Source organism: Sciurus carolinensis, chromosome 8 (genome assembly GCF_902686445.1).
Source record: "Sciurus carolinensis chromosome 8, mSciCar1.2, whole genome shotgun sequence".
Taxonomy (NCBI): Eukaryota; Metazoa; Chordata; class Mammalia; order Rodentia; family Sciuridae; genus Sciurus; species Sciurus carolinensis.
In genome coordinates, this window is record NC_062220.1 from 125,962,935 (window position 1) to 125,990,071 (window position 27,137).

The following is a 27,137-nucleotide window of genomic DNA, read 5'->3' on the forward strand; positions in this document are numbered from 1 at the left end:
GGGCTGGGGAGGTGGCTCGGTGGTCGAGTGCCCCTGAGTTTAATCCCTGGTACCCAAATTTTTAAAAAATTTAAAAAAAAAGAAATATTGGCTTCTGTCCTTCCAGGCAGTGGGTGAAGCACATTTTTTTTAAGTGGTGGGGACTGAGCTCAGAGTCCTGCACATGCTAGGGAGCTCTGCCCCTGAGCCTCTGAGCCACCCCTCCAGCCCCAGGGCAAAGCACATAGTGTCCTGTGAGCTTTCCAGGGTCAGCACGGCCTGAGGTTGAGTTCCGGCTCTCCATGGCCTTGGGCGAGTTGGTTGAGCCTTGCGTGCCTCAGTTTCCCCACCTATAAAGTGGGGGCAGTTGCCTGGAATTTGCCGGCCACCCGAGAAGCTCTCCCTACCCAGTGGGCATGTTTTCTCCCTTTGGCTGCCTAGCAGGAGGTCCCAGCAATCCTTCCAGAAATTTCCTTCCAACCTCTGGTTGGAATGCAGAGCTGCTTCCTCCCCGACCCAAATCCTACAGCCTCCCTGTGGCCGGCCCTGGGACACACACATGACGGCCGAGAATGTGCTTGCGTGGGGAGCTGTCCCCTCCCCTGTGGAGCTGTCCCCTCCCCTGCTCTGGGCCACCAAATATGTCCATGCTCCCTGCGGCCTGGTCAACGGCCACCCCTAGCCAGACCTGGAGCTCACGGGCTAATTTTAGAAATGACTTGTCGACTCAGCTGCCGGATCACATTGGCTGCCGGGGAGGGTGGGGGAGCGGCCGGGAGGAGCGGCCGGGAGGACAAGTGTGCGAGGGAGTGGGGAGGGTGCTCCTGACCGCTCTCCGTCGCCCTGCTCCCCGTCGCTGGGGCCTTTGGCGGCCGCCTGGGAGACCTCTCACTCAGGAGTGGTGCTTGCGTCCCGTGGCCACCAGGTACTGAGGGTTGGCGCTGGGGACCTTGAGAGAGAAGCCTTTCTGAATTTCTGGAATGTGCCTTGGGGGCTGGGTTGGGAGGCCCCTGGCCTTTGGGTCTATTTTGGGCCTTTCTGGTGCTGAGGATCCTGAGGTCTTTTTCCTTGGTTGGTGGCCCCTGCCGCTCACTTCGAGGACAAGACTACTTTAAAGCCCAAGGCTGGGCCCAGGGCACCCGCTTTACGCGGATCTTTTATGGGGACCCGGTTCAGAATCCTTTTAGAGAATGTGCTCAGGTCCTCGGGGAGCAGCCTCCACTGTGGCCTGGGGCCCGGCTGTTGGCCTCAGCTGCCCGGGATCCCTGCTCGGCTGGTGGTTGGTGTGCGGTGAATTTGAATTTTAACGGTTTTTAATTTCAAATTTCAAATGTGTGCGTGGTGGGGGAGGGGCTCAGGTTCATGGCCGGAGGTTTTAAGGTCGCCCTGCGCTTCCCTGAGAGGGGCTGCCTGATGCCCGGCGCCCGTTTCAGGCTCTTCTCTGAATGAAGAAGATCCACAGGTCTCAGTGGCCTGAGGGAGGCACAGGGAGGGGCTGTACTTCCCGGTGGAGCAGCCTCTCCTCCAAAGGCCTCCCAGCTGTGGGCCTCCGGCCGCCGCCTCTGGGCCACTTCCCTGGGAGGAGGTTGTGGGGGACAGTCCTCTTGGCCTTCTGTGGGCTCCAGGCTGCCCAGCCTGGCCGTGACCCACAAGTGCAGGGCCTGGGCTTCCACTCTGCAGTGTCTGGAAAGCTAGGCGGGTCCTTTCAGTTTGTGGCCATCCAAGAGGAGGCCTGTCCTGCTCGGTGCCCCAGTTGACCAAAGCCGAGGACCTCTGGTGCCCAAGAGCGATGGCAGTTCCTGGGCTGTCTTCCCTCCTGACTGAAGCGGTGTTTTCCTGTCCTGGGTGATAAGCCCTGAGTGTTGGGGGAGCAGGTGGAGGGGGAGGGGAAGGGAGGGGGAGGGGAGGGGAGGGGGGAGGGGAAGGGAGAGGGAGGGGAGTGGAGGGGGGAGGGGACGGAAGGGGAGGGGAGGGGAGGGGGAGGGGAGGAGTGGGCCTCCTGGTTCCCTGCTTTGGAGGGAATGCTGTCATCAATCAGCAGACGTGCCGTCCACTCCCACTCGGGTCTGGCCACCTTGAGTAGTAGGTTTTGGGCTCAGCTGACTGTGACCTTGGGCACACCCCACTCTCTTGAACCATCCTGGGGATGGCGCAGGAGCCTCGCAGATGGTCCCCTGCGGTGAGCAGAAACCCCAGAGGCGGCTGCCCGGCACGTGGCTGGCCAGCCTGGTCAGGAGTGGGTGCGGGTTCTCAGGCTCTGACCCTGGCAGGGGTTTGGCTAGGCCACCGTTCACCTCCTGGGTCATCCAGGGGTGACCACGGAGGCTCCGAGCCAGAGAGACCTCCCCGGAGCTGTCACAGGCCAGGCCTCTGGCATCTCTACCAGGCCATGACAGGGCAACCCTGCCGGGTGCCCGGTGCCCGGCCCTCGGTAGATGAGAACAGCGGCAGGGTTCACCTCAGGTGGATGGCTGGCGGCCGTGGGACAGGTCACGGTTCACAGTAGAACTACGTGGTACCGAAGGATTTGAAAGATGGAGCAGCTGGGTTTTAGACAAGCTCAGGGCTTCCAGAGTACCTTCCATTCAACCCCCTCCGTTTACCCACGGTGCATTCAAGGCACAGAGAGGGGAGGTAACTTGCTTAAGGACACACAGCTCTGCAGTAACAGCTTAGATCGGCCCCTGCCTTGGAGGCTGGCGAGATAATACCCCAATCTCCACCCCGGAACCTCTTCCATCCTCCTCCAACGCTTGAAAGCAAGGATTAAATCTCAGTTCTTGTTTGGACAGGGGCAATAAAAATGAATCATAAGGCACAAGTGCAGTCCTTGGACATCAGGGGACCCTGTCCCCACCCATGAGGGCCGGAGCGCTCTCAGCTGCTCCCGGGGCCCCAGCTGGGGCGCTGAGCTCCGATGTCATGGCGGACAGCTGTGTGAGCCGCCGAGACAGACACATCTGCCCCTGGGATCCAATGTCTGGCTCACGCTTAGCAGGCCTGGGAGCTCAGCCATGACCGTAGCCCCATTTTACAGATCTCAGGACGTGAGATTTGGAGGCTTCGGGGACAAGAGGTCAGGCCGAGAGAAGGGAAAGTGGGTCGCTTTGGCTGCTGTCAGGAAGCAGGAGTCGGGGGGGGGGGGGGGGGGGGAGCAACGCCTGGGGCACTCACTGCTCACTTAATGCCACGGTCAAGGTCACGGAGCAGGGGGACCACGCCTGTCCTACAGGGTGGGAAGGAGCGTCAGAGGGGCTGGGACTTTCTTTCCTTGGGTTTTCCTGTTAACAGTGACTGGCTCCTTGTCTCATTTCTTTCTATGTCACACTTATTTCTCACTCAAAGCAAAGATGACGCTGTCCCCCTTTCCCATAAAGCTTCTCTGCACTTGATGAGGTCCTTCTAGACCAGGGTCTGGACCCTCGTCCACCTTGGCACTATGGGCATTTGGGGCTGGATAGGTTCTTTGTGGCACATGTTGTATAGGATGCTTAGGGGCACCCTGGGTCTTGACCCACGAGAGGCCAGAATCACCTTCTGTCCAGCTGGGTCAACCAGGAATATCTCTGGGCACTGCCAGATGTCCATTGGCACAACTAACTGGCGAAAAACATGGGTCCAGTAGAACTTTCTAGAAACCTCTGTACCTGTGCTAATATGGTGTCCACTCATCCCACGTGGCTATTGAGAACTTGAAACATGGCTCCCACAATGGAGAAGCTGATTTTAAAATTTTCTGTACAGTGATATAAACTGAACTAGTCACTCACGGCTAGCAGCTACCATATTCGTGACGTTTTAAGAGGTAACATCAGATCTTCACTGGAAACTCAAACCCTCAGAGCAACCGGGGCAGGGCTCCAGGTGACAGGTGACCAGCTTCGTGCTTCCTTATGGCAGGGGAAACCCCAGCCTGGAAAGAGCAAACGCTTAGCATGGATGCCCCCCTGACCATTGCCACGCCTCGGGCAGACATTGCTAGTCAATCACAGCACACTTTCCTGTTGAATCCAGACACAGCTTAGGATCCTTCTCTAGACCACACTGCAGGCAGCCCTAACTACCAGTCAGTCAGCGCTGACATGCAAGGGAAGCCCTAGTGGCCGTAGGTGCACTAGGCCATGAGGGCCATCTGCACGGTCCAGCAAGGAACATGTGGCCAACCGAGGTCAGCATGTCAACCACAGATTTGGACAGGAGGGTCAATGTGCTGGGGGAGATGAGATTGTTTTCTCTGTAATTTTCCTAAGAAACATCCACTCCATAATTTAGGGATTGGGGGGCTGCTGGCTTAGCCACTGGTGTGCAGAGCATTTGGAAGTTTTCATCAACCTGGGACTTGAAATGACCGACGGAATGTAGCGACAGCCAAGGACCCTATAATAAAGTTGGTAATGGCGCATGGGCATAAGAAGCGCCCATACTCAGGTCACCCGGTGAAGGGGGTGAGGAAGGACAGCGCCCCCACCTGACAGAGGGGGGCATTGCAGCCCTGAAGACTGGGCTTGGGCAGGGTGTCTGAGTGTGGGGCTAAGCTGGGCTGCGTTGGCCGCGTCCCCCTCCCACGGAGCCAAATGTCACTTTGCTGCAGAGGGCGGGTCAGAAGACCCCAGCGGGCAGGGCTCAGTCGCGCTGCGTCTGAAAGTCACTTCCTTAGGAGAGCAGAGGACAGCGCCAAATAAGAGAGCTGGGCGGACTCCACAGGTGGCCTGTGGAGAAGGGGTTCGTCACGTCGTCTGTCCCTCAGAGGGCAGGGCCGGGCCAGCATGTGGCAGTCCTGGTGAGGCAGCTCTCTGACGGGGAGGAAGAGGTGTCAGGCCCCAGGCCCTGAGGGGCAGAAACTGGGTTCTGCTGTCACCTGGACCTGTAAGACCTTGAGAGCTATTTCCTCTGCTTGGACCATGAATGCTGCTTACAGACCCTTTCCATTATGGTCTGGTTCTTTGGCCACCAAGGCAAAGGCTTGGGTGAGCTCGGCAGAGTCACTTTAACCCACCTGACCCATCCGTGGCACGTAGGTAGGCCTGGCACCTTCCCCTCCTGCCGAACCCAGGGCAGACATTAATAATCAATCACAGGACTTTATTACCACTGAGCCCAGACAAAGGCTTAGAGTCCGTCCCAAAGAATACTGCAGGTGGCCACTGCCCACCTACCAATGTTACATGGGAGTTGAGACCTACTCGCCCCTGGCTGTATCTGTCAAGGTCCTTCCAGAAAATAGGACATTCGACTCTGCTGGAGAATCTGTGTAATAGAGCGGCTCCTCCAAGGAAGGCCTGTCGGGTTCGGGGAACAGCAAAGTCTGTCGGGGCGCTCAGAGGCTAGCCACGGGGCGAAGGAGGAGAGAGAGGAGCGCAGGGAAGCCGGGACCCTGGCGAGGACCGCTCGCAGGGAGATGGAGCCCCGTATGGAGGGAGCATCTCCCCGGCCCTAGCTGCTCCTGCGCGCGGGCCCCTGCCAGCCCTCTCCAAAGAGGCCAAAGGGCAGGAGAGCTGCGGCGGGGGAGGGGCACGGAGCCTGGCGGCCTCCCCCGAGGACCTGAGGTGGCCCTCGAGAGGGCAAGCCACCTGGAGCTGGAGCCATTCCTGTTACCAGCCTCTCCCAGCGGCTCCCCTCTGCCCGCCTCCAGGCCTGAGAGTCAGCAGGGGACCTGACAGTGAGACTCCCAAACCAAACTGTGGGCAAGACGGGATTGCAAGCGAAGATGGAAAGGGCAGAGGATGGACGGCGACGGCCACCACGTGTTCAGCTGTCCTGGAGAAGCTGCTGCCCGCAGGGACACATGGTAGGCGAGGCCAGGAGACCAGCCTGCTGCGGTGGCCCAGGCCTCTGGGGTCAGAATCATCCAAGAAGCAGCCCCACCTCCTCCTGGCTGGGGGCAAAGCACGTCCCCTCCCTCCGCGCGAGTGTCATGGGATGGGACTACTCACCCAATCCACCTTGAAGAGCAAATGACGCCATCTGCTCAAGTTCCCAGTGCCCAGAATGCCAGGGGCCACTATGACCCCCGGCTCTTCTTTCCTTCCCTCCTCCCCTTCACATGGGGCAGCAGGGATCTCAGAGGGGTGCCTGAGGAACAGGGACTGAGGCATCCAGGTCATCTCCCCTCCTCCGGTGCTGCCTCGAGTGAGTTAACCTCACTGATCCCCCGACGACCCACATCCAGCACCAGTGCCACCATCAGACGCAAAGTAAATTTACGCAACCCCTCCCAGTGGCCCAGCCCCATCTATACCTCACTCACTTGAGCCACCATCTCAGGGTTTCACTCTGTGCCCCAGGACCTGGGGCTCCTGTGGGCCCTCAGCCTGGTACCCCCATCTTGGTGATCTCTTAACATCGCTGATGTGGAGCTGTGACGAGGAGCTGGCCTCTGAGGGAGTCGGACACATCTGGAGGCAGATCTCACCCCAATCTTCTTGCTGGGTGTCCTGGGCAAGTGCCTTAACCTCTCTGAGCTGCTGTCTGCTCTATGGAAATGATGCCAACCTTGTGGCACTGTAGTGAGAATAAACTATGGTGATGGATTTAATATAATTAAATTCTAGGCTCAGTAGGAAGCTCAGAGTTCTGGGGCAGTTTAGGGGTCAGGATCTATCTTGGTGCTTGGGTCCTAATTGCTTCTTGCTAAGTATCAGAGAGTCCTCTGGTGCTGGCCTGGGCTGGGGTCTCTGGGTCAGCGTTCATCAGAGGTCAAGAGAAAAATGAAAAGTTGACTGAGAGAAGTTACCGGTGATCAGACTCCTGATCGAATGTGTGTGTACCCATTTCACAGCTGAAAAAAACTGAGTCTCTGAGAGCTTCCCGGGCTCTCCAGAAGGTAAACTGCGATCACGGGCCCACCGTGTGCACCCAGCACTGCGGGACGTCGGAAATCCCTCTCGGCCACGCTCCTAATCACTCACACACTCACTCAGTCATTCAACAAGTATTTATCAAAGAAGGGAAGACAGAGATTCTGGCTCTGAAGGGGAGAGGGGCGGGATGGGGACTAGGCTCCAGCTGAAATGGGAGCAGTGGCGGGTTTATTGAGAGAATGACTTTAAACAAAGACTTGCAGGAGGTGAAGGTATGAGATGGGCAGAAGGAAAAGCATTTAAGGCAGGAGGAACAGCACAAGCAAGGTCCTGGGGTGCAGGGGTGCTTGGAAGGGGGTCCTCAGGGGGGCTCCTGTAACTGGAGGATCGAAGGGGAGGGTGCAAGGACAGGTGGTCCTAAGGGGCCCCGTGGGTCACCACAAAGACTTGGCATCTATTATGAGACTGGAGAGGTCTGGCTGCCTCGTGGGACTGGACATTTCCGGGCAGCAGGGAAGCGTGGAGGGCGACTGGGCTGTTCAGAGGCAGCAAGCATGGCTGGAGATGGTGTCCCGCCAGCCCTCCCTCACCCCTAGGGTTGCGTGGAGACCTGCGGTGTGAATTCAGTGTCCCGGGCCTCCTCCTGGGCTTAGGACAGCAGCTGATGTCGCCCGTGTGGCTTCTGGCTGGAAGGGTCATGGTGATAAGAACACTTGCTTAAATTAAAGCTTGACGAAGCCCGGGCGGCACTGGCTCCTGGCCCGGGGTCAGTGGGACTGGCGGGGAGCCGAGGGGCGGACCCAGGGAGCCAGCGCCCCGCGGGGAACTCAGTGTCCCCGGAGCAGAGGCCATCGGGGCACCCGGCAGCCCCCAGCACGGCAGGCCTCCCCCTGGAGCCTCCGCTGGGGAGGGGATTCTCGGGCAGCAGGTGGCCCGGGCGGCAGGGGAGGGGACGGAGCCAACACCGCCACCTCACCCACACGTCAGGCCTATTCATAACCTGGGCAGTGACCTGTGAGTCACTGGGGGCCGCTCCAGTGTCCCCCAAGGGACAGGCGGGGCACGTCTTCTGTCCCCCCTTCCCGGGTCCCGCCTCCCCATCCTCTGAGCTCAGCCCCCTGCTTCATGCTGGGGGCCGGGCGGCCTCGCACTGGGCTTTTTGCACTTGGACGCGTTTCCCGGGTCCTCCTTGGGCACGGGACCTCATGGGCGCTGAGTGTCCCTTTCACACCCTGGACCTGGAGGTGCCTCCTTGGGAGGCCGTGCGGGAGGAGGGCCGGTCCTGCCAGGGCGGGGCTGCCAGGCCAGCTCCCGGCTCATCCCCGGGGTGCGGACGCCCCCGCGGGCGACCTCAAGCTACCGGCTGGCTCCGCGGAGCTGAGCGGGAAGGAGCCGCGCAGGAGGCGCTCTCGCGAGAGGTGCCAGCGCCTCAGTGGGCGGGGCCCGCCAGGCTCCGCCCCCCACCTGCCGCTGCAGCTGCCCGAGCTGACAGCTCGCAGCAGGTCACTGTGGACGCCGTCCAGGCTCGGAAGCTGCCGGTCAGTGATGGCTGTGACAGCTGGGATGGCGGGAGCATCTTCCAGGAGGAGGCAGCAAGGAACCCAGGAGGGATAGGGCTGGAGGGTGGGTGAGAGGGGAGAGCACTCGAGGCACGCCACCAAGCCTTGGGGGGTTTTCTTCCACTTGATCTTTCATGTGGACTGTTTTGTTCCCATTTTTGACTTTCTTTTTTTTTTTTTTTGTACCAGGGATTGAACCCAGAGGCGCTTTTCCACTGAGCCACATCCCCGGCCCTTTTTAAATTTTTTTAAATTTAGAGACAGGGTCTCGCTGCGTTGCTTAGGGCCTCGCTTTTGCTGAGGCTGGCTCTGAATTCGCGATCCTTCTGCCTCAGCCTCCCGAGCTGCTGGGATAACAGGCGTGTGCCACTGTGCCTGGCCATTTTGGACAGTTTTCATGTATGTAATGTCATACTCTGATAAAAATTTGAGTCCATTTTCCATTGCTATAATGAAATGTCTGAGGCTGCTTAATGTGAGAAGGAAAGAGGCTTATTTAGCTCAAAGTTTTGGATGCTCAAGGGCATGATGCTGGCCACTAAGGACCTGATGGTGGATGGTATCCCATGGGTGGAGGGAAGCCAGAGAGAAAGGGCCCAGGCTTGCTTTCCTATAGCAACCCTCTGGCAAGAACTACCAGAGTCCTGGGGCTGGGGAGATAGCTCAGTTGATAGAGTGCTTGCCTTGCAAGCACAGGCCCTGAGTTCCCCCAGTACCGCAAAAAAAAAAAAAAAAAAAAAGAACTACCAGAGTCCTAAGAAAACTACCCAATCCCTTCCAAGGGCACGCCTCCAATGGCCAACCACCTCCCACTAAGCTCCGCCTCTTAAAGGGCCCACCATCTCAACACAGCCACACTGAGGAACAGGCCTGGAACACAGGAACCCTTGGGGGACACACTTAAACCCTATCCAATCACTGTACAAGCTAAAATGGGCTTCCCCCACTGCGACCCCACAAAGTTTCCCAGACGACCCTCAGACGCCACAAGGTGGGCAGGAAATGGTGTAACCACTTTGGAAAACAGCTCAACAATTTCTTGGAAAAAAAAAAAATCAAACACAAATTTGCCAGAGAAGGCAGAAATTCCACTCCTAGGAATCTCCAAGAGAAAAGAAAACCTACGTGCCTGAGAAGACGTGCATGACCGTCTCAACGTTACTCATGACACCCCGAAGTGAAAACAACCCAAGTAAATGCCCAGCAACTGGTGGTCTCTGCATGCAAGGGAGCCCCCCTCAGACCAGAAAGGAATGGAGCCCAAGATCCACAAGATGACAGTGGATGAGTTGGAAACTGCGCCCCGTGGAAGGAGCTGGTTGTGGGCCACTCGATACTGTGCCTTCCAAGGACAGCGAATATACGGAAACGGCCAGAGGTCAGGGGTCACCTGGGGCTCAGTGGGAAGTAGCTAGTGGCTGTAAATGGGCATGAATGCTGTGTATCCGGTGGTGAGAATGTTCTAGAACTGGATGGTGGAGACAAGCGACACAACTCTGTAAATTCATTTCAGATCATCTAATTGCCTAGGGACGTGACTCAGCGGCACAGCCTGTGCAAGACCCTGGGTTCGACCCCCTGCATGGCAAAAAAGGAAAGAACCATCAGTGAATTGTACATTGTGAATTTATGGCAGATAAATTAAATCTCAATAAAGCTGCTTTAAATCCCATTATTGTATATGATTAGAATGAAGCAATTAATAAGGTTGGAAAAACACATGTCAGAAACAACAGCTGGGCATGGTAGCATGCATTTATAACCCCAGTGACTCCGGAGGCTGAGGCAGGAGGATTGCAAGTTTAAGCCGGCCTCAGCAAAAGTGAGGCCCTAAGCAACTCAGCAACACCTTTTTCTAAATAAAATACAAAATAGGGCCGGGGTGTGACTCAGTGATCAAGCACCTTGGGTTCAATCCTCAGTACCAAAACAAACAAACAAACGAACAAACATTTTCTAAAAAACTTTCTTGCCTGGAGTATAATATTCCTTCGAGTTGAATGTACTTGATCATATTTGACATTCTCTGGTTGTTGGATACCGTATCTTGCTTTTTCAGTGATGTAAGCATTACAATGACGCAAATTTCTGATTTAGGATGACATCCTCAAATTTCTTTACAGAATCGAGCTTTTGGGGACCCAAATGACGAACGCTGTTTAAGGGTCTCAATACGGCGATTAGGTCCTTTCCCCAAAGCCCGGAGGCCAAGTGGGAGCTGTGCATCCTGCCCCTCCCCTAATTTGTGTGATCAAACAACACGGGCAGACACCCCCTTTAAAGAAGAAACCCTGCTGTCCGTGGTGTTAGGAGTTGGGGGTCACTTGAGGGAATAGTGGCCATACAGAAGTTTCCAGGGCCCTGTTCGTGTTTTATTTATTGTTTGAATTGAGATATAATTTACATACGGAAAGATGTCCAATCTGCGAGGAGGGCGTGTGCGTGGCTGGGATCAGAGCCAGGGCCTCACACGTGCTAGGCAAGTGCTCCGCCCGAGCCACCTCCCCAGCCCCAAGCGGCTGACCTTAATTGTAGAGTGGACTGGACTTTCACATAGGATGCGATTCATAAATATGACTCAGATTTCCAGCACCCTGGAATGTTCCCTAGCAAAGTGAAGCTCCCGTCAATAAAATCGTCACCGAACACGTTTAGATGGAGACACCAGTCCTGTAGGTCTTTTCTCAAAAGCTGCTGAGATGTATGTGGTTAATCGAGTATTTTTTCTGACTGTGTATTATACCATGACAAGATGGTAAAGTGTGGGCTGGGGCTGGCTCAGTTGGTAGAGTGCTTGCCTTGCGTGCACGAGGCCCTGGGTTCAATCCCTAGCACCACCCCCGCTAAAAAAAAAAAAAAAAAACTAAGTGTGGGGTCAAGAGGAAGAGGGTGTGGCCCCCAGCTGCCCTGACTGTCCCATCTCCATCTGGGTGTGGTTTACGGCAGTGGGGGGGGGGGGATGCCATGCCCAGGTCTAACCGTCTCTCTCTTCTCTCCCGCTGTGTCTGTGCCAGGCCTGTGTCCACCCATCTCATGTGCTTCGTGTGCCCCTAGAGCCTCATTCCGTGCTGTCTGGCGGAAGTGCCATCTCGGCTCACCAGTTCATCGCCTCACCACCCCAGCGGGGCTGCCTAAGCATGGCCATCTCATCACGCCTCGCCCTGTGGGAACAGAAGGAAAGTGGCGTCCTGGGTTGGGGCTGCAGGGGCTGACTCCAACCCTGGAGGACAAGCCTGTGTGACCCAGGCCAGCCCTTCCCTCTTTGGGCAGGGAGTCACATCCAGCTCTGCCTGTGACATGTCCATCCTGCTTCCCATCACTGCCCAGCCAGCTTGCTTAGCCAAGGCCTTCCTGACCCAGCGGGACATTAGGACTGTGCCCTTAGCTCCTGCCATGGCTGCCTGTCTCCCCTGTTCTTGTGGGAGGCCGGGCAGCGGGGGTGACCAGCTGTCCTGTCTCCCCTTGAGTCCTGATGAGCCCTGGGGTGCATGGCAGGAGTAGGTTGGTGTGGGGCGGAGTCAGACCTGGTGCAAGTGGGCAGCTTCCGTGGCCCCTCCTCGGTCACCCGGAGCCTGGAAGCAGGTCTCTAGCCGTTTCTTTCTTCCCTTATGTAATCTCCGTCAGATGTCGGGAAGGGCTCCCTCGGGCCGGGCCTTGGTGGCAGAAGGCCGGGCGGGCATAGGCTGCCTCTGGCGGCCTGCGTCTGCTCCCTGCCCCGCAGTCTGACCTGGACGTAGGTCAAGGAGCGCGGGGGAGGCAGCAGAGGTGGGCCTAGGAGAGGGAGTGGGCTCACCTCCACGCAGGCCGTGGGTCTTGGTCCCTCAAGGGGCATGGGGGACAGAGCAAGAGTCAATGGGCGCGACCCCAGCTTGCACACCGCGTTCTGAGGTCATCGCCACCGTGTCCCTGGCTCTGCTTTGTGTCCTTGTCTCCGACCCCTTTGGATCCCCCGTTATCAGCTGGGTGTCTGAGTGTCTGACAGCCTGTCCCTGCAGATGTGCGTAGAGGACCCGATTAGGAGTTTACTCTAAGCCAGTGCGTGGCTCTTCCACAGAAAGCGCTGGTGATTTTTTTTTCTTTCTTTAACAACACACGCTCCAGCTGGCCACAGCGGGCTCCAGGTCTGTCTCCAAGGTGGCCGTAAAGGACCTCAGCTAGAAGCAGGTCCAGCCAGCTCTGGTCTGGCCACATTTCTAGGGTAAAATTGCTGGAGTCCAGGTGACCTGTTTTAGCTAGGGGGTCCCTGGCTGCCTGGGTCATGGTTCAAGGACCACCAAGCAGGCACAGTTAAGAAGACTGGAGACACAGGGATGGGTCTTTCCCCAGCAGCCCCTAAGTGTCCACAGGAACTAGGTGCAGGATCCTTGGCATTATTGAAATCTGCAGATAATCAAGCCCCTCATTTAAAATGGCACCACATTTGCATATAACCCCTGGGGTAGTTTAAATCACCTCGAGTTACTTATAACACAATGTGGATGCCATCAAAACAGTTGTTATGTTACCGGGCGCCTTGGCGCATGCCTGTCATCCCAGCAGCTCAGGAGGCTGAGGCAGGAGGATTGCAAGTTGGAGGCCAGCCTCAGCAATTTAGTAAGGCCCTAAACAACTAAGCAAGACCCTCCCTCAAAATTAAAAATAGAGTGGGGTGGGGAGTTCCCTCAGTGATTAAGCACCACTGGGCTCCATCCCTGGCACCCCTCCCCCAAGAGAGCTGTTATTGTTCTGACTACTGCAGTGGTCTGTGTTTATGCAGTTACCCTCCTGGAATACTGTCCACCCATGGTTGGTCCAGCCCATGGATGGGATGCAGAACCTCTGAACAAAGGGGCCAACTGTATACACCATGCACACAGGAAGCGATTTACTAAGTGATCAATTATTATGTTAACTCCAAGCTGAGGTGGAGCAGGAGAGTGTGGGTGGATCCTTGGGATCCATCGACTTCGGGAATCCTGAGAAGCCCCTTTCCACGCGGGTCCTCCCAGAGCAAGGTCTGGCCCCAGCCACGGAAGGGAACCTGTGGCTCAGATTCCTGTCACTGGGCGGCTGGAGCAGGGAGGAGATCCACTCCCTGGCTCTGCTGCGCGTGCATCCGCTCGGGGCTCTGTCCCAGGCCCCCGGGTCCGCTGAGTACCTCCTGCTCCGCGCAGCTTCTCGGTCAGGGCCTTCGGCTTGCGCGTCCCCCTCGCCCGCCCAGGCGCCCTGGCGACCGCTCGCTCACTTGGTTCTCTCCTTCCCTACCTCTGCAACGCAGATCCGGGAAGAGGACAAGAGCCCTCCGCCGTCCTCGCCCCCGCCCCTCTTCTCCGTCATCCCCGGGGGCTTCATTAGGCAGCTGGTCCGCGAGACCGAGAAAGAGTCCAAGGAAGCCAGGCGGAGGAAACAGGCGGCGCTCGCCTCCCCAGAGCGAGAGGTGAGTGGCCCGGTGGAGGGGACCCGCTGCCCTTCCGCACACACCCGCCCTCTGGTCCTGCCGGCCTCCTCTGAGTCCCCTGCGGTCCCCACTTGGAGGAACGTGGTGGGTTGAGCTCCTCGGCAGCCCTCAAAACCCACCTCAAATTGTGCAGCCCTGGAAGTTCTACGGCCCTCCCTCCCCTGAGTCCCACGGTGCCCTCATGTCCGGGTTTATTGTGGAAACCATGGCAACGGTTCCATTCGATCTCGTGACTTCCTTTGAACATCGCTCCTACTATTTGGTACTATTTGGCCCATAGCGATCTCTCATCAAGTGGTTGTTGAATGAATGAATGAAGGAATGAATGACTAGTCAGTCCACCTCTGATGGGTGGGGATCATGGCACCCCGACTTTTGCAGAAGGGAAGAACCGGACCCTGACTAAGATGGACAGTTAGTTTAGTGTAAGCAGAAAAGATCTCCAGTTGGTGCTCACGGGTGCGGCTCTATTGGTATTAAAACATCGAAATCCTTCTACATTAGGCAGTAAATGCTCACAACCCAAGCCCCCAAGTGCCCTCTGGCTGCCATGTTCCCCCAAGCTCCCTGAAATAGACACAACCCAATAATTAACAGGACGGTGCCTGGCCCCCTTAGGGACCCCGCTACCCTGCCCTAGCTGGTGTTCTTTGTGACTGGCTGATGTCACTCAGATCCTTTGGTTGTGAACAGCATGCTGGGTTGAAGCAATCACTGAACATGGTCCCTCAAACTGGTCCCTGAGGCTGGTGCGGGCCCCTCCTTCCCTCCAGCTCCCTAGTCAGGGGACCTGGGCAGGACAGGAAGGCAGGTCTGGGGCACAGGCTGCCTTGGGGGCAGGGTGTCTCCTCACGTCTCTCCAGCGCCCCCTTGAGGCAAGGCGAATGCTGCATGATCAGGCTGGGAGGTCCAGTGGCCACCCGGGCTCTACCTTCTCTTCTTGCTGCAGCCCGTGTTTGGCTTGACTAGTCCTGTCAATGACCTTAACTTTTTGTGTTGGAGACTTCCTGAGCAGCAGCAGCTCTGGAGATGTCCCGTTCAGATTTTGTGATAGAGGGTGACAGGAAAGGCAGACTGTCCCCACCCCTGCGTGACTTAAGGCGGCCAAGGCAGAACCTTCGGGCAGTTGCTAGGTCATGGTAAGAGTCACTGTGTACTCCTTACCACTACACGACGTTCACTTGGCTGCCCACAGACCCATTTCTCAGAGGTGGAGACTGAGGCCCGGAAAGGTCAACTCACTTGCCGAAGGCCGTGAGGCCAATTGGAGGCAGAACCAGGGTGTGAGTCTGTGTGAGCTACCTGGGGAAGGGTCAGCTTGGTGAAGGAGGTGGCCGGCATGGTGGCCTGGGGAGGGAAGTCTGCAGGCCCTCGTGGCATCCCTGTGTACAAGTAAAGAAGCAGAACAGAGCTGAGCGTGTGAATAAGTTGCCTCTGCTGAACTGGATGGAGACTGAGAGCCAAGAGACAAGATGGACAGCCTCAGACAGTGACAGGTGGCAGCACCAGAGGCCAAGATGTCCCCAGGGCCAAGCGGGGCCTTGAGACCATGTCTCTGGGAATCTGCAAGCCTCAGCTGGCTCTGCCAGTTCCTTTTTTTTATTGTCTGACTAGTAAATGACCCTTGTCCAGCACTGAGGTCCCGTCTGCGTCTCACACAGTCCTGGCCCGGAGTCCTTAGAATCATCCCCATTTTGCAGGGGAATCAAGGCTTGGGGACGTGACCTGATTCTCCTCAAGTCACCCAAGCAGTGAGGGGCAGAGACGGGCTGGAAAACACTGGAATGTGGACAGAGCCCCGCGGAATGTCAAGGAGACCTGTGTTCTGGCTCCTGTACCTTCATGTCATGAAGCACAGGCCGAATTCCTTCCATTCTTCTGCTCTCAGTTTACGCATCTATAAAGTTGGCATGTGTCCTCTCGGGCCCAGCGATTCCGTAGGGTGCAGCTTTCTTGACTGCGAGTTCCAAAGGAAGGGGACTCACGTGTGCACGAGCGGAGGGTAGTCAGGATGGTTCTCCCGTTTGGCCGTCTCTGTGTTACTGTCTCTTCCGTGGTAGTTGGTTAAAAATAAGGCAGTGATTCACTTTTTATAAACAGTGTAGACAGTGAGGAGTCTTGCCAAGTGCAATCAATCCCCCACCACAGGCCCCAGAAGGTCAGACGGAGCCACTCTGTCCCAGAGATACGGCCCCTGGCGCTGGTGGCCCATTGGAACCGCCCAGGGAGCCAAAACCCAGACCAACGAGCTTACAGTCCCTGGGTGTGGGGCCAAATCATCTGGATTTTCTAAAGCTCCCAAGGAGAGTCCAGAGAGCCTCAGATCACGGAAGGACACGTTACATGTAGCAGCTAAGAGTCCAAGAGACCTGGTTTTACATTTCATCTGTCTTTAGGGCCACTGGACATCTTCATGTCTGCGTCCTGATCTGCACCATGAAGCAAAGTGCAAAGCCTGTCACCGGGTCCTTCCAGGGGTCCAGTAGCATACTGTCATGGCGATGTAGGACTCATTGTGGAGGGTCTGCCTGTAAAGCTAACCCTGCTGTTGTCACCACAGTCAAAGATGAAGCCCTGCTTTTGTAGCATGGACCCTAAAACAGGAAAGGCACCTCGATAAGCTAAAATGGGGTGCAGAATGGGGGCACTCTGGGGACAGGCATACCAGCCGAGCACTCTGGGACTCCGTGGATGTGCGAGACAATTTCTAGTTGATGTCTTCAGGCAATGATTGGCAGAGGGCTGACATTTGAGCTGGGTATAAAAGAGCAGCCCTGGGGCCGCGGCGGAGGAGCAGTGTGCAGGGCAGGGAGCAGAGCGTGGGCAAACGTGGACGCCCAGAGGGGCTGGCGTGGATGGAGATGCCCAGGGTAGCCAAAGCAGGGCCAATGGGACCAGAAGGGGCCTAGGGCCCTCTCACTGAGGATCTGGCTATGATCGTAGGGCTGAATGATTCTCTGGTAGGCAGTGGGCAGCTGTCCAGATATTTTAAACAGGTTTAAAAGGATTGGTGGCCCATAGAAGGGCGCCCAGATCAGAGGCTATGGCAATGGCCCAGTTGAGAGAGGCGGGCCTGGGGAAGGAGACACGCAAGCTCTGAGGGTGGAATCACGTGATCCCAGCATGGGGGGAATGTGTGGGCAGGTGCCAGCCCCGACTCCCGGGCCCAGACATCTGTGAGGCTGCATTGGCACTAACATGGGAGACCCCAGACCAGGGTTGGCAGGGAAGCCGGGAGTAGGGTAGAGCAGTCCCCAGGACCCCGTGTGCCATCCACGGTCACCCAGCAGGAGAAGAGTGGCGCCAGGATGAGATCAGACCCTCAATGACAGGCCCTGAATCCTTTCCCCGATCCCCTTTCTGGCCCAGCAGGAAGAATCAAAGCATAAATAACAAAATGACAGCAAGAGCAGCCGAGGGGCCAGCAACTGTCACTGCGGACTTACTTACGATGCGCTGGGCTCAGTTTCTGTGTGTTATCACATATTGTCCCACCCACCCTGCAAGGCAGGTTTTTAGGAGCCTCGATTTATTTTTAAGTCAACAAGTTCAGAGAGGGGAAGCAATTTACCTAAGGCTGCACAGTGAAGGAGAGGCAGAGCCTGGAGCGGAACTTGGTTCTGCTGGGCTTCTAAATCCACTCTCCTTCCACTCTGTCTCTTGGTCTCGGCGAGGCTGTGGGCCAAGGCTCACGGCTGGTCACGGTGCCTGTTGGGTCTTGGAGGCGCATGAGAATCTGAGGATGGATGAGTGAATGGATGAACCTGTAAATGACAGACGCAGCTTTGGACCAGTGAGTGGCTAAGCATGGTGGTGGTCTCTCCCTAGACCCCGGAAGTTTCCACCAGTCCACCAAGCAGCAAGACCAACAGTAGCACCAAATCTGGAAGCCCACAGAGTCCCCAGGACAGCCAGTCTGCCCTACCCCAGGGCGCAAGCATTACGGGCAAGGACAGCCAGGGGTCTGGCGGCACCACCCCCGCGCAGATGACCAGCATCAATGGCGAGAAGCCACAGGAGCCCGGCCCCCCTGGGACACCAGCTAAGAAGACCCTGCCATTCAGGAGGGGCGTGAGGGGGGGCGACGTGCTGCTGATGGTGGCCAAGCTGGACCCAGGAGCTGCCCAGCCAGAGCAGAGGACCCAGCCCCGAGATGTCCCCGCTTGCAAGACGCCCCCTGCAGTCACAGACCCTGGGGGGAAAAAGCCAGCGGAGACCCCGGGGAGTCCCTGTGGGCCCCAGGCCAACCCTGAGGACTCAGCCCCAAAGCCTGAGAAGACCGGGACTAGGGGTCTTGGGGACCCAGGCCAAGGAACAAAAGACGGGAAAAGCCATAGTGCAGTGGGGAAGGGGGACAGGGGACCCCAGACCAAAGGACCGAAGGGGGGCGAGCCCCAGGGCAAAGAGGAGCCGAGGACCAGGCCCCAAGCCCAAGGGGCAGGGGACGGGGGGCAGCCAGGGGCAGTGGAGAAGGAGGGAGGGGATCCCCCAAACAAGACTGAGAAGGGGAATCTGCGCAAGGATGTGGGGACCGAAGGGAAACCCTCTGGACCCCAAGTCCAGGTGAGAAAGTGGGGCGGTTCCCTGGGCAGGAGGAGTAAGTGGGGTGGTCCCCAGAGCAAGAAGGACAAAGAAGGTGAGCTCAGGCAGAGGACAGAGGAGACCAGCGAGCCCCCGGCCAAGCCCGAGAGGAGCAAGCCGCGGCCGGCAGGGGGCGCTCCGGGCGCGCCGGGGACGGCAGGCGCACCTGGGCAGACAGGTGAGCCCCAGGCCAGGTCGCAAGAGGCGGGGCAGCTCCCGAGGGAGCCCCAGGGGCCCGGCGGAGCCCCCGAGCAGGTGGCCACCGAGGAGGCGTCGCTGGCTGCAGCCGGGCAGGAGGCCCCGCAGCAAAGGCGAGCGCAGGAGCCCTGTGCGCCCAGAGCCCAGGATGGGCCCGGGCTGGCGCCGCCGCCGCTGGACGGGAGCCCCGGGCCTGCGGAGACCCCGGAGGTCGGGCGGAAGCGGACGCAGGAGGGGCCGGCCCTGCAGGAGGAGAGCAGAGGCGGCCAGAGCGGAGACTCGGACCAGGTGCCTGGGTGCAGCCCGCGGAGGGAGGCGGCGGGAAAGGGCGGCCCTGGGGGACAGGGAATTGCGGAGGGAAGTGCCCAGAGGAGGGAATGGCACTTCTTTGATGGCAAGGGTTTGGGGGTCCCCACCCCCCACTGTGAGAGAAGGTTCTCAACCTGGCAATCCCCCTCGCTTACCGACGGCTCAGTTACTCTCCTGTCACCCAGCAGGTCTGACAGCTGAAGTGCCCAAAATAAGCCTCTGCTGAGGTGCAGATTCCGGGGCGTCTCGGAGCTGCCCATGGTTCAAAAGTCCAAGAGCAGGACCCCGGAATCTGCATTTCAGTTCTGATTTCCTTGCTGATCCCAGACCACACTGAGAATGCCCCACAAGGGGTGTCCCCGCACACTAGGAGCGACTTCTGTCACCCGGGTTTAACTGGTGTGATCTTTGCTCCCAGGCTCCCGAGGACAGATGGTACCAGGCGGAGAAAGTCTGGCTGGTTCAGAAGGATGGATTCACTCTTGGTAATAAGGGGTGTCATGGCCACCAGGGGGTCATCGGCTCTTCCTGTGTCCCCACTGCTGCTGGTTGTCATCGTGGGACCCTGATTATGCTTTAGGGTGCTGCAGAGACTAGCAAGGAAACATGTGGTTTTTGGGGCCACATGGGAATAGTGGATGGTCCCGTCACCCTTGGCAGCTAGTTTGCTGGGTACTGTTATCAATGACATCTGAGGCTTGTGAATTAATTAATGACTTTAATGCGACAAACCTGGCTTGTTCCTGCAGTGGCCCACAAGGACCTGAGGGTTCAAAGCAAGTGGGCAAAGAGATTGGTTGTGGGCAATGACCACTCTATTAAGAAGTGATTCCCAGGTGCAGGCAGGATGGGCTGAGCGATTGATTAGTGATGTCTGCCGGGGTACCCTCAGGGCAGACGACAGCCTGCGTGCCGTTATCTGCCACCCCAGGTCCAGGAATGAGGTGGGTCAGTTCACACATTTGGGTGCCTACTGTGCTCCTGGCAAGTCAGACACAGCCTCTGTCTTTAAAGGGTTTGGGGGTCCCCGTTCAGTACTCTCCATGGGAACAGACCCCAAGGGAGGAGAATGTCGCCCCTTCCTGACCTGTCCCGAGCCCCCTCTGCAGCTCAGAGGCGCGCTCTCTCTCCCCATCCTCTCCCCTCTCCTCCCTTCCTCTCTGGGATATCCAACCAGCAACGGTGCTGAAACCAGACGAGGGAACAGCCGACCTGCCGGCAGGAAGGGTACGACTTTGCATTGATGCTGACAAAACCATCACGGAGGTGGACGAGGAACATGTTCACCGGGTGAGTCTCCTGCCCCCACCCAGCCTGTTCTGTACCTTCTTCCCTGTCCTGAGTCCTGGAGGGAGCTGTAGGAAGGCCCCACCAGACTCACTGCTCTGTGGGGGTGCGGGGGACCGGAGTGAATGGGGTGATTCGCTCTGCCCTCTGGCATTCCCTTTATGAGAACGCATCATGAGGCCTGCCTGTCAGGTCTTGGCCCTGAGAGTTCTGACTGACCCAAGAAACTGACTGCTTTTCATTTTATGGACCATGCAAACCAGTCTACACAGCCTGTTTCCCTTTTCACTCTGTCTGCCAGGGAGCTCAGTGACATTTGCCCTTGCCATGAACTGCAGCATAGGTTCCAATGGCCTTTATATTGGGCATCAGACTTTCTCATAGGGGGTCTGGGTGTACCTGCAAGGAATCGAGGAACCACGGCCTATCAGGTAAAGGAGGAGGTTTGCCCTTTGACCTCCTCCCTGGGTGTCACAGAGCACACCCAGAGCCATCCTGTAAGATCTAAAAAAGAAGGAAACAGCCGTGGACGCACTAGATATTGCATTTGCTCTGAATTTCTCTGGGTCCCCGGGAGCATCTGCTCTCTCAGGGCAGGAGTGTGGGAAAGACGGACCAGAGAGGGGAGAGAACTGCCCCTTTTGCCATTCTTGTTTCTTTTAGGAGAACGGGTGGCCCTATTTCACCTTTAGGGTTCCACACTTTCTCTCCAGTGTCCTTGGGCCCCGGGTTCTGGTCTGGCTTTGGCACGCGGCTCTCAAAGAACAGGACCACTGTGTGTGTGTGTGTGTGTGTGTGTGTGTGTGTGTGTGTGTGTGTTGCTCTGTGGGGTCCCAGGAGCCCACAGGAGACCCGCCCTGTGTGCCGGCTTGCAGGCCAACCCCCCTGAGCTGGACCAGGCCGAGGACCTGGCCTCCCTTGTCAGCGTCAACGAATCCAGTGTCCTGAACACGCTGCTGCACCGCTACCGGGCTCGGCTGCCGCACACCTGCATTGGGCCCGATCTGATCGCCCTGCAGCCCCAGGGTCCCTTGGCACCCCCTGCAGCCAAGGTGAGTTGGGACCCCGGCATGGGAGGAAGGGAGGCCCCCTCTGCAGCTCAGAGGGCAGCAGGGCCCCCAGGAAATGTGTCATCCTGCCAAAGACCCCACAGGGTCCCCTGCACCCTGGAGGGGAGAGCCGCGTCACGGGGGAGCCCCAGGGCACTAGAGAGGACAATAAACGAGAGAAGATGTGCCAGACGCGGCTTCATGTGCCAACCTGCACAACTCCCACACGCGCCTGGGAAGGCAGGTGCTGTTGGTTACGAGCCCATTTTACAGAGGAGGAGCTGGCGGGTCAGAGTGGAGGAGGCTGCTGAACGCTCAGGGTGGAATAAAGCAGCAGAGGAAGTGGAATAAAGCCCAGGCCACAGGCTCGCTCCTCCGTGCCATGACACTATGTGCGGATACAGAAAAAGCAGCCTCAGCCCTGCTTTTATTTATTTTCTCCATAAAGTGTAGAACCAGCTCACTGAGTAATAAAAGCAAAGGGGATCTCTGTGCGCCACCTTGTGGAGAGACCTGGAACCACAGTGGCCACCCCTTCCCAGAGCTGCTGTGGGTACTGCTGATTCTCAGTAGCACTGGGTCCAGAGGGGACTGAACCGAGGTGAAAGGGTCCCCTCCCCTGAGGCGGAGACTGGGAAAGGGGAAGAGTCCAGAGCAGGAAACTGCGTCGGGGGCACCCTCTGCATGCTGCTCTGAGGAGCGGGGGCAGGCGTGGGCCTTTGGAACTCCTTGCAAAGACCATGATGCTTTGCTTCTCTGGCCTCAGTTTCCTCATCTGTCAATTGGGATCAAAACCACATCTTGCCCTCTGGGTTCCTGTGTGACAAACCTATTCCTAATCCCTGCTGAGGCTAGGTCCACACAAAAGAGACCATGGCCCTGCACCCTTCCCAAGACCTTCTTCCAGAGCGACCCACCTGTCCCCTTAAGTGACCCCCAGGCCTCTCTGGGAGTGGCTGTCCATGGGCAGGGGCCTGGGAGGGGCTCAGGAGCCCTGAGTGGGCTGAGCTAGGCAGGTACCTGTCCCCTCCCTGCGGGGGATGCTCAGGCCTCTGGTAGTGCATCCCGGGCCTCTGAGCTCTCAGAATCATCAGCAGCCCCCCTGGCTCCTTGGCAACCCCTGGAGGGGACATTTTTACAGGTCTGGACAGCAAGCCAGGTCCACACGACTGTCCTGGATTTGGGGCATCGGAGCTTACACAAAAGTGCCTGAGCACAGGCCCTGGGTGTCCCCTGACTGTGGCATCGGGTTCTGGGGTCCCCAGGCCCCTTCCCGGGGCTTCCCACCTCCTTCCCAGAGTCTTCGCCCTCTGCCTGCAGACCCAGGGTCACCCGCGGTCCCTCAGTTGAGTCCAGCTCTGATTCTCCCAACGACCACCAGGTGGCAGCACAGACCTGCGGTGAGGCTGGGACTGACCAGGGTCACCTGGAACAGGGGCCGGTGGCTCTGGGGGACAGCGGAGGGAGGCTGAGTGAGGAGGTCTCTGGACACGTGAGCGCGGGGGCGCCGGGGCGCGGCGGGCGTGGCTCTGGGCGGGGCCTCTGTGCCTGCGCTCGGGCGAGGGTCCCCGTGCAGACACTCCGGGGGTCCCGCAGGACCCTTCTCCCTTCAGACCAGGGCCCCAGAGCCACGAGAGGGCTGGCTGGTCCTTTGAACATGAGACCTTCCAGAGTCAAGCTGGATTCCGGGCTCAGACCCTGGGACCTTTGACCTCCCTGTGCCTCGTGCTGTGTCCAGCCAGGGATGGACTGTCCCCCCTTGTCCTGCCTCAGGACCTGGCTGAGTCCTGTGTTTTGCACCTGAACTGTTTCCCAGGGGTTTGGAGTAGGAAGGTCAACAGCGTCTAGCGGGAGGACCTGTCCCCTGGGGCTTGTGCCCTGGTCCCACAGGAGCATGGGTGGGGGACCTTGCCGTGGTCCCCACTTGGCATCCTGGGTCCTGGGCATTGTCTTTCATTGTCCCTAACATCCCCTGGCCTCCAGAGCCAGGACTTCCCACGTCCCCTGCCCCCTTGGTGACCTCCGGCTCGGGATGGAGGTGAGTTCTTTGCTTGGTTTATATCCTCTCTCTCTTCCCGGCCCTGCAGGGGCAGGAAGGGCTGTTTGCCGAGGTCAGGGTCACTGGAGTCTAGCTTCCGGGCTGTCCCCTCCCTATTTAGTGTGCAGATCCATCGAGGCTGTGGAGCCTGGCGCCCTCTGCGGCCAATCCCAGCGCGGGTTCCGTCACCCCGAAAGACCAGTGGACCTCAAGGTCCAGCCCGCCCGAGTCCCACCGCCAGCAGCCCCTGATTCGATGTGCCTCCCAGAATTTTGCATTTTCCAAAAAGCAACTTGGATGGATCCGTATGTCGCAGGAAAGCTTTAAGGTCGCCAGCTCCCGCCGCCGGTCTTGTCCCAGGCGCCTGCGATGTAGTCCTGTCTGTCCGTGGGGTGCGCTGCTCTGTTTGCTCCTAGCGTGACCAACGGTCCCTGTGCACCCGGGGTGTTTCCTGAGACCCGGGACTGGCAGGGCACAGCTCCGGACCACCGGGTACCTGGGCTTACTAGTGGAAGGGCATCCAGGTTGTCCCCAGGTCTTGTGGCTTTGTCCACGTGGTCGCTGTGACCAGTGATGGACTTTCATTTCTCTTGGATCCACACCTGGACAGGTGTGGGGTTGCGAGGGCAGCGAGCATCACGCTGGGAAGGAGCCTGCCCAGCTGCTCCAGGGTGACTCTGTCCTTGTCCCCACTGGCATGGCCTGAGACTTCCTCTTGCTCCACATCTACACCGGAACTTGATAGTGACTGTTAAAAAAAATTATTTTTTTAGCCATTCTAATAAATCTTACAAAGTTTCCTCCTTGCTGGTGACAGGGATTTTGTGTGGTGCTGTGCCCACGGTGCCCAGGACAGGGCACAGCAGATGCCCGGTGGTTCTCTTCACTGAATAGACAAGGAATGAAGGACCCAGGGGCGGGGTTCTAGGTCTCGCTCAGATCTGCCATGGAGGATGGCACGCTGGCCCCCTCCCCACCTTCCAGTCCTGTGACCATGGCAGACATCACTAATGGATGCTGGCGTTTGATCCATGGCAGACCTCACTAATCGATTGTGCCATTGATTCCGCTGCCCCCTTGCAGGCCCCTAGGAGCCTGAGCTCTGGGCAGTCAGGGTGGTGGCGGTCCGGGCTCACGGACTCCAGGTGAAGCCCCTGATTAGCTGCAGGGGAGACGCAGGCTCAGAAGGGTGTCCCCAGCGGCTAAGGGACTCACTAGACTTATCCACTGGGCTCTTCCCAGGGAGACGCCGAGCCCGCTCTGTCAAGTCGGGGTGGGGCGGGAAGTGGCGCCAACCACCGTCACAGCATGAGCCCATTTTACAGATGCGGAGAGCTGGCAGGGGCGAGCGGAGCCTGCTGCTCCTCTCTGGGGCTGAGCTGGGAGGAAACCAGGCTGCAGGCTCCGCGGGGTCCTGCCAGGGGCGTGGAGGGACCCCGCCTGCCCCCTGGTGGTGGCCGAGGGGAAAGGCTGACGCGGTCATCTTCCTGCAGGTGCCCAGGGGCCGCCGGGATGGCCTGCCCGCCCACGTCTGTTCCCTGGCCCAGCGGGCCTACTGGGAGCTACTGAGCCAGCGGAGGGACCAGAGCATCGTGGCCCTGGGCCGCAGCGGCGCAGGGAAGACCACGTGCTGCGAGCAGGTCCTGGAGCACCTGGTGGGAATGGCAGGCAGCGTGGACGGCAGGGTCTCAGGTACGGTGGGCTCCAGGCGACATGGCAGAGGTGGATGGTCATTTGCAGAACAGTTATCAACTCTGGGCACTGTCAGAACCAGGAGCTTGAATGCCATCTGCTGGGAAGCCATCCTAATAAGTATACGAATCTGTGACACCGCGACGGGAACCACATGTGCCTTGGATGTTCTCGTTGTGCAGTGTACAACCTGCCAAACCGTACAGAGCGCCCAACAAGAAAAGATAGAAAGGCAGAGCCAGAGGGGAAATTCAACCGTGCCTATGGACACACTCGAATGTTCTGTAAAAGTCTGGTAGAGCTGGTTAGGCCCAGCAGGCACACAGGAGGGGCACAAGGAAGTTTCTAGAGGCAGTGATATTTGAGCTGAACCTTGAAAAAGTGCCAATTAATAATAATGGTAATTACAATTTAATAATGATCAGAGTAAATGTTTGCGGGGGACCTATGTGCCAGGCCCTATTCCATGAACGCAAACTCATTTATTACTTAAAACAGGCCTCTGTGGCAGACGCGATCATTTGAGCTTTATACGTGAAGGCGTTGAGATCAGAGACGTTAACTTGCTTGCCCAAAGGCACACAGCCCATCTATGCTGGAGCTGGATTCCAAACCAGGCTGCCTGGCTCCTGACAGTAACCACGGGCCGTGTGCTCAGCCCTCTGTTTCATCGTTGTCCCCCGAGCCAGGAGCCTTTTGGACATCTCCCCCTCATCATCTACCCCCCCCCATGACAGTTTAATACCACAGGGAAACCGTGTGTCCGTCTGTGGAGCGTGAACGGTCTGCGCTCTGTGCATAAATGGCGATTTTCTCGCCACCCCAGGAATCTGGTTTTGCCCACGTTGGGGGTGGTTTTCGCCCCTCCCCACGGACAGCACACGACCCGGATAATGTGGTAACGACCTCACCGCCTGTGGGTTCACGTTATTAAACCGTTCCATCCCTGTGTCAGCGTGTGGGGAGGGTGCTGACCGGCCACCCGAGGCCCCGGGGAGGGGCTCATTACTTTCCTCCGGGAGGGGACCTGCCAGTCCAGAGCCTGCATCTGATCCTGCTCAGTCACTGTGCTCTGCCCCCTCCCCAGGGTTATTCCAATGTTTCCCTGGACCCCTGCTCTGCACCTGACTCCTGTTAGGAGCAGGGGACACCATGGGGGTCACTACACTGCCCGTTCACAGTGTGGTTCTGCTGGGACTGTGTGCGTGTTTGAAGGTGGGAGTCAGGACGGGCTGTATCTAGGTGCCTTGTATAGTGCAGGGAGCGTCGTGGGCAGTGGTGGATGGTCGTGGGGAGCCTGCTGCGAGGCCTTGGTTCTGCAGTCAGCTTGGGGAACGGTAGCATTTTGCCCGTGTCCTAACTCCAGGAGGCCCTGGGCGGCGCCCTTCCTGGGATCATACCTGTCCCCGGCAGGGCAGTCGGCTCTCCTTGGTAGACCACGCCTTGCTCCCTGCTCCGCGCTGGCAGCACAGGGCCACGCGGGTGCTCGGTGAGGTGGGCGTGGTTTAGAGCTGACCTGGGGGAGGCGGGGCCAGGAAGGGGAGGGCGGTCCTGGGGGAGGCGGGGCCAGGAAGGGGAGGGCGGTCCTGCAGGAAGCGTGATTGACAGGCTCCCTGTGCCCCACAGTGGAGAAGATCCGAGCGGCCTTCACCGTCCTCAGGGCCTTTGGCTCCGTGTCCACGGGCCACAGCCGCAGCGCCACCCGGTTTGGCATGGTGATGTCACTGGACTTCAGCGCCACGGGCCGCATCACGGCCGCTCAGCTCCAGGTGAGGCCTCGGGGAGCACCGGGGCTGCTGTGTCCCCGCTCCTCTGTGCTGAGTCCACCCTCCAGCTGGGACCCCGGTGACCACGGCCAGCCCGGCCCCACTTGCTGGGTGCCCCAAGCGTCCTCTCCAGGGCTCCTCTCCAGGGCCAGCCCGTCTGCTCTGTGGACTGTGGCGGGAGGAGATACCCAGGACCAAGTGGATAGCCCAGGTGTGGTCAGCCGGGGCTTCAAACCAGGAGCTGAGGCGAAGCAGACGCTCGGCCTCCGAGGGTGACGGACACGTGGTCTGTCTGCCCTGCTCTCCAGAATGACCCGCCCCTCCCCCACCCCCAACAGGCTGTGGGAACCGGAGCTGGGAAGAGAGCCAGAGGGAGGGGTCTCTGGGGGCCTGAGAGGAGGGACCTCGGCGTCCCCCAGGCCCTGCCCACCCTTGAGCGCCA

General features: G+C 58.3%; 1 protein-coding gene across 1 annotated transcript in view; it reads left to right on the top strand.

Annotated features, from left to right (window-relative positions):
* Positions 1-761: 761 nt before the first annotated feature.
* Myo18b (myosin XVIIIB) overlaps positions 762-27,137 on the top strand; it is a 224,980-nt gene continuing 198,604 nt past the window's right edge. Inside the window, exons 1-9 of the mRNA XM_047561579.1 lie at positions 762-904; positions 11,353-11,514; positions 13,596-13,754; positions 17,604-18,842; positions 19,282-19,348; positions 20,041-20,153; positions 21,026-21,202; positions 24,731-24,929; positions 26,556-26,698. Of these exons, the coding sequence (XP_047417535.1) occupies positions 11,476-11,514; positions 13,596-13,754; positions 17,604-18,842; positions 19,282-19,348; positions 20,041-20,153; positions 21,026-21,202; positions 24,731-24,929; positions 26,556-26,698 (2,136 nt within the window). The 5' untranslated portion in view covers positions 762-904; positions 11,353-11,475. The remainder of the gene's footprint in view (positions 905-11,352; positions 11,515-13,595; positions 13,755-17,603; positions 18,843-19,281; positions 19,349-20,040; positions 20,154-21,025; positions 21,203-24,730; positions 24,930-26,555; positions 26,699-27,137) is intronic.